This window comes from Pan paniscus, chromosome 13 (genome assembly GCF_029289425.2).
Source record: "Pan paniscus chromosome 13, NHGRI_mPanPan1-v2.0_pri, whole genome shotgun sequence".
In the NCBI taxonomy this organism is placed as follows: domain Eukaryota; kingdom Metazoa; phylum Chordata; class Mammalia; order Primates; family Hominidae; genus Pan; species Pan paniscus.
In genome coordinates, this window is record NC_073262.2 from 21,679,021 (window position 1) to 21,684,853 (window position 5,833).

The 5,833-nt window shown below is 54.8% G+C and overlaps 1 protein-coding gene across 6 annotated transcripts; it reads left to right on the plus strand.

Moving 5' to 3' along the window:
* The first annotated feature begins 333 nt into the window (after window positions 1-333).
* Window positions 334-3,337, plus strand: TMEM177 (transmembrane protein 177). 6 transcript variants are annotated; one of them, XM_003819153.4, is made up of 2 exons: window positions 334-424; window positions 2,044-3,337. In XM_003819153.4, the coding sequence occupies exon 2, from the start codon at window positions 2,066-2,068 to the stop codon at window positions 2,999-3,001; it is 936 nt and encodes a 311-aa protein (XP_003819201.1). In that variant the 5' UTR covers window positions 334-424; window positions 2,044-2,065; the 3' UTR covers window positions 3,002-3,337. The 6 variants fall into 6 exon arrangements, with proteins under 6 accessions (XP_003819201.1, XP_054964416.1, XP_008970743.1 ...); XM_055108441.1 differs by having other exon boundaries at window positions 381-475; XM_008972495.4 differs by lacking the exon at window positions 334-424 and adding an exon at window positions 468-587.
* Window positions 3,338-5,833: the final 2,496 nt, after the last annotated feature.

The window sequence follows — 5,833 nt, forward strand, 5'->3', positions numbered from 1 at the left end:
ATTCTCCTGCCTCAGCCTCCCCAGCAGCTGGGGACTACAGGCGCCCGCCACCACGCCCAGCTAATTTTTGTGTTAATCAAAGACGCATTTCAACGCAGAGGAGGAAGTGCTAGCGGACCCACTCCAAGGTGCACAGTTAGAGAAGAAGCCTCTGCGGCGGCCGGAGCCCCCCACGGACATCCCCTTGAGGCCCCCCAGCCCCGCCCCCAAGAGTCCCGCCCCCAGACCCGTCGAGCGAGCTCCCCTCCCTGAAATCCTCGCCCCGAGATCTCCGGCCAGCGAGCTCCGCCCCCTTTAGTCCCCGTCCCAAGATCCGGGGCCGGCGAGCTCCGCCTCCCGAAGTCCCCGCCCCCAGATCCCCGGCCGGCGTGCTTTGCGGCCGCCCTGCCGCGCGCACATGTAGGCGTTCCGAGCGGCGGCAGAGGTGAGCGCACGGACGAGCGGGAGGGACCCTTCTCCGGCCTGATGCGACCCGGTAACGCGTTCAGACTGCGGAGCAGCCTAGGGGCCCAGAGTGGAAGCGTAGCGAGGACCCCTCTGCGGGGCTCCTGCAGCCCCTCCTCCCCCAGCCACCGGCGGGCTGCATGGTACTGTGTTCTAGGCCCACCCCGCAGCGCGATGGCCCTAGGGACGTTGGACTTTGGTCCAGACCTTTCCTTTCTTAGCCTCACTTTCCGCATTGGGAAAAAAAAGCCCGAATGATAATGATTCTTATAGGAGTTCTTGATTAAGATAGGCCAAGCGGTACCCTGCGTTTTTGTTTGCGGCAACTCATTCGTTGCTCATTAAGCACTTTTCACGGACAGGAATACAGTAAGTTTCAATCAAAGTTAAATAATTGTGAATTTTTACTGACGTATTCACGGATGAAGTGATAGGATGCCCGGGGATGTTTCAAAATAAACCAGTTGGACGGAGGTGTGTGTGGAAAGAGAAATCAAACAAGATTGGCCATGAGTTGATGGGATTGAAGTTGATGGATGTACTATTTTGTCTACTTTGGTATATGCTTGTAATTTGGCATAACAAGTTTTCTAAAACAAAAAGTTTGCTGTGGACACCTGACAGCCTGTGCTCAAATACTATGCCTGTGTTAGCCTGCTAGAGCTGCCATGCCGAAGTACCGGAGACTGGGTGGCCCAACCAGCAGAAATTTGTCCTCTGGGAGTTATGGAGGCTGGAAGTTCAAGACCAAGGTGTTAACAGGGTTGGTGTCTTCTGAGACCTCCCTTCTTGGCTTGTGGGTGGTAGCCTTTTCCCTGGATCCTCACATGATCTTCCTGCTGTGCCTGTTTACATCCTAATCTCTTCTTATAAGTACACCAGTCAAATTGGATTAGGATCCATACTGATGGCCTCATTTTATCTTAATTATCTCCTTGAAGACCCTGTCTCCAAATAAGCCACAGTCTGAGGTACTGGGGGTTAGTACTTAAATATATGAACTGGGGAGGAGGAGGAGACACAGTGCAGCCCATAACACTGTCACTTTACTAGCTTAGGATTTTGGCCATTTAAGTTTTCACAGCTTTGAAATAGGGTTAGCTGTAGTAATTAGGTCATGGGGTTGTGAGGGTTCAATCGTTAGAGTGCTCAGAACTGAGTCTAGCATATAGTAAGAACTCAATAAATTGAACACGTTTTTCCTTATAAATTAGTAATCATAGGGCTTTACCGTGGGATGAGTGGAATGAGGCAGTTGGAGTGCTGTGCCCAGCGATGGGAATAAAAGTCATTACAGCCATTATTATAAGGAATATCTGCTGCTGTGCCAGACACTAAATGTTTTATGTATGTTTATTCATGTGCTCATCACCGCCACCCTAGAGGTGGGCCATTACGACACACTTGTTTGGCACATGGGGAAATTGACGCACAGAGACGGAGCTGGGATTTGCACACAGGCATTCTGGCTCTAGAGCCCACACTCTTCACCACTATGCTGTGTTACTTTGGTTTAAAAAGGTGGTGTGGACCCTGGAGGATGTTCAGTCTGCAGGCTGACCCAGGGAAACTGGCTGACTTCTCTTCTTCTTGGCCCAGATTGTCCGCGGTGACTACACTCATGGCAGGTCCCCTGTGGCGGACCGCAGCATTTGTGCAGAGACACAGGACAGGCCTCTTGGTGGGTTCCTGTGCAGGCCTGTTTGGAGTTCCAATCTCGTACCACCTCTTCCCGGATCCCGTGGTCCAATGGCTCTACCAGTACTGGCCTCAGGGCCAGCCAGCTCCGCTCCCTCCACAGCTGCAGAGCCTCTTCCAAGAGGTGCTACAGGACATAGGTGTTCCTTCAGGCCGTTGCTACAAGCCCTTCACCACCTTCACCTTCCAGCCTGTGAGTGCAGGCTTCCCAAGACTCCCTGCTGGGGCTGTGGTGGGCATCCCTGCCAGTTTCTTGGGAGACCTAGTGATCAACACTAACCATCCCGTGGTCATACATGGGCATACAGTGGACTGGCGGAGCCCAGCAGGCGCCCGGCTGAGAGCTTCCCTGACCCTGTCCCGTGAAGCTCAGAAGTTCGCCTTGGCCAGGGAAGTGGTGTACCTGGAAAGCAGTACCACTGCCGTGCAGGCCCTGCTGGCCCCAGCTTGCCTGGCAGGGACCTGGGCACTGGGCGTGGGTGCCAAGTACACCCTGGGGCTCCATGCAGGCCCCATGAATTTACGGGCTGCCTTCAGCTTGGTGGCAGCAGTGGCAGGCTTTGTGGCCTACGCCTTCTCCCAGGATTCTCTCACTCATGCCGTGGAGTCCTGGCTGGACCGCCGCACGGCCTCCCTCTCTGCAGCCTATGCCTGTGGTGGAGTGGAGTTCTATGAGAAGCTTCTGTCGGGCAACCTGGCCCTGCGCAGTCTCTTGGGCAAAGAGGGGGAGAAGCTGTATACACCCAGCGGGAACATCGTCCCCAGACACTTGTTCCGAATCAAACATTTACCCTACACCACCCGCCGGGACTCTGTGCTGCAGATGTGGAGGGTGATGCTCAATCCGGGCCGCTCCTGATGGGCTCATCACAAGGACACTTCCAGCTTGTGCAGACACCACCCTGCCATTGAGTCTGGAGGGCCCTGTTGGAGCCTTTGGACCTATAGCTCAAGGCCAGAAAAATCATTGGCTTTGGAATTAAATAGCTTAGATTGTACTATAACCACTACTTATGAACTCAGGGACTGTGAGGGACTATTCAGGGACTATGAATCTGAGCCTTTGTTTCTTGAACTGTAAAGTGGAGATGATGTAAACTGCCTTGCAAGATTGTAGAGTTGGGTAAGGTCATGAACATAAGGGCCTGGCGCAAAGGGTGCGCTGTAAATAAACAGACATCCCTCCTTGGTCTTTTTTTTTTTTGAGAGCATCTCACTCTGTTGCCCGGGATGGACTGCAGTGGTGACCATAGCTCACTGCAGCCTCAAACTCCTGGGCTCAAGTGATCCACCCTCCTCAGGCTCTCAAAGTGCTGGAATTACAGGCGTGAGCCACTTCGCCCAGCCTCCTTCTTGGTCTTGAGTGCCACCAGGCTGTGGGAGTCAGGGCACACCTCAACACCAGGGTACTTGCAGTTATGTGAACACTTTCCTACAGTGAAGAACCACCCCTCAATTTAAGTGGTGGTCGAATCCCAATTTTCCTCCACTCTGTTAGAGGTTAAAAGACTAGAGAGCCCAAGATGAGAAGTTAGTGTGGGCCTGAGAGGCTGTTTTAAGGTGAGGGGGCCTTAAGAGTGTTGTGTCAGTCAAGGTCCCGTGGATGCAGATGGCACACTCAGGGAGAGGGAGACCAGCACATGCCAGGAGAGTCCCTGGACCTGAGTGGGGGGAGGTGTTCCAGAACTCCGAGATCTGTGGCATGGGAGACTTGGCAAGAGCTTCACTCAAATGTACAGGAAGGAACAAACCATTGTAAGACCGAGGCCCTGCAGGGAGGGAGCCCACTGGCGCCATCCAGAGCTGTCAGCCTCCCCAGGCACGGCGTGGCCAGGGCTTGGAGAGGAGAGGCAGCAAGGTGGGGGTGAGCTTGGCTCGTAGGGGTCAGCAAGGAGAGCAGAGGGGTGGAGGTGGGCAGTGGGTTAGGCCTGGTCCCACTCAGGACCCAGGGGAGACTGCAGCCCTGCCCTGCTTATTTCCCTTGAGCCCTCCGGTGGTGGATGGAGCCGGGCCCCTGGGTTAGATCCTTGGACAGGGGACCACAGCAGGGCAAGGTGAGGAGAGTTGTGATCAGGGAGCCAGACGCAATTTGGCTTCATGACATCTTTTAGTTGGAGATGTGGTTTTCCCTGGGAAAGTATTTGAACGCAGTGGTGGCAGTTCCTGGCAGGAGACCTGGAGAGGAGAGTGAGCCAGGGGGGCTGCAGAATGCAGTGGGAATGGCACACCTCCCTGCTGGGCCCCTCACTGTGGGCTGGAGCTCAGTGTGCTGGGCCAGCTCACGGGTCCTCACACTGGACCTGAACAGGCTGAGTTCCTGAGGGCAGCACATCCTTGCTCATTCCCCAGGCCCTGGTGCCTAGGACGGCACTGGGCACGGGCTTGGAATACATAGGTGGATAGATGAGGCAGTGGCTGGGTGAACCAGTCTTCACTCAGGGACACACCATTTCGTGGGGCCCCTTGGGGTGTCACCCACCTGCTGCTGCTGTACTTAAAGGGCCACAAGGCCATGTGAGGCCACCTCATTCCAGAGCAGTACAGTCTGGGGCCTGGATTTGATGGGCTCCACTTTCTCACTACTCCCACCCCCAACCCATCTGCTCTCAGTACTGCAGGAGCCATGATGGTTTCAGGCATTCCTGCCGATCTGCCCGAACCATTAGCGAAGGCAGCCCCACGATGGGGAGAAAAGGCTGCTTACTCAGCTCCCTCTGCTCCAAGTCACAGACCTTGTCTCCACTCACAGGCTGTTCCCAGTCCTCACACAAGCCTTACATGCTACCCTCCAACCTTGGCGCACACATCCTCCAGCCGTGTGTATGTGTGTGCGTGTGTGTGCGTGCATTGCTCCGCCTTGCTGCACTGTTCACATCCTCCAGTCCTCCACTGCCTGGCTCAGGCCACCTCAGGCCCTCCCACGGAGAGCCCCCCTGGCAGGTTGGCTGAGCTCCGTGTCCCTTCTTCCCCCTCCCACCCTCCCACTGCATGACTCACCCAGCACCCAGCCTTGGTGCTTTCCCTCCCAGTAGCTCTCGGCTCCATCCCCTTTTCTTCATCTCCACTGGGCCTCCTGACTCTTCTCCCAGTTCTCCCAGCTCCTGGAAGTGCAGGTTTGACTGGGTGACTCTCCTGCCTAAAGCCCTTTAGAGACATCCCCGTGCTTTCTGGCGAAAACCGCATCTCCTGCCCACCCGTGTCCCACTTCCCCTTGCTCTGGATCCTAGCCTCACTGCAGTTTGGTTCCTGAACTGCTCTCCCCTCCTCCCCACACAGCTTTCGTGTTCGCTGTGTCCTTGATCTGGGCTGCGGTCTCACAGCCTGCCCGGTGCTCGGTTATTTAGTGTTCCTCCTGCTGGAATGCCCAGGGGAACCTGTTCACTCACGCGTTGCTTCTCCCAGGGAAGCCTCCCTGTCTCACGTCAGATGCCCGTTTGTACACCCAATACCCCTTCCTCACCCTACTGCTGACTAATTAAGTTACCATGGAGCTAGCGGCTTAGCATCTCCTCCACTGAAATGTAAAATCTGCAGTGGCAGGATCGTGTATCTTGTTTACAGCTCTAAATTGAGGCTCTCCATAATATTTATTTTTTGCAGTTTCAGTAACTAGAAACAATATTTTTTCATAAATGAACAGGGCTCTAAGCTATAACAGACACAGCCCCAGCTTCCTAAAAGCCTCTGAGCA

Coding starts and splice junctions, on each gene's coding strand:
- TMEM177 (XM_008972496.4), top strand. CDS start 1,113: ATGCCGAAGTACCGGAGACTGGGTGGCCCAACCAGCAGAAATTTGTCC. Junction 1,208..2,043: donor AAGACCAAGGTGTTAACAGG/GTTGGTGTCTTC, acceptor TTCTTGGCCCAG/ATTGTCCGCGGTGACTACAC.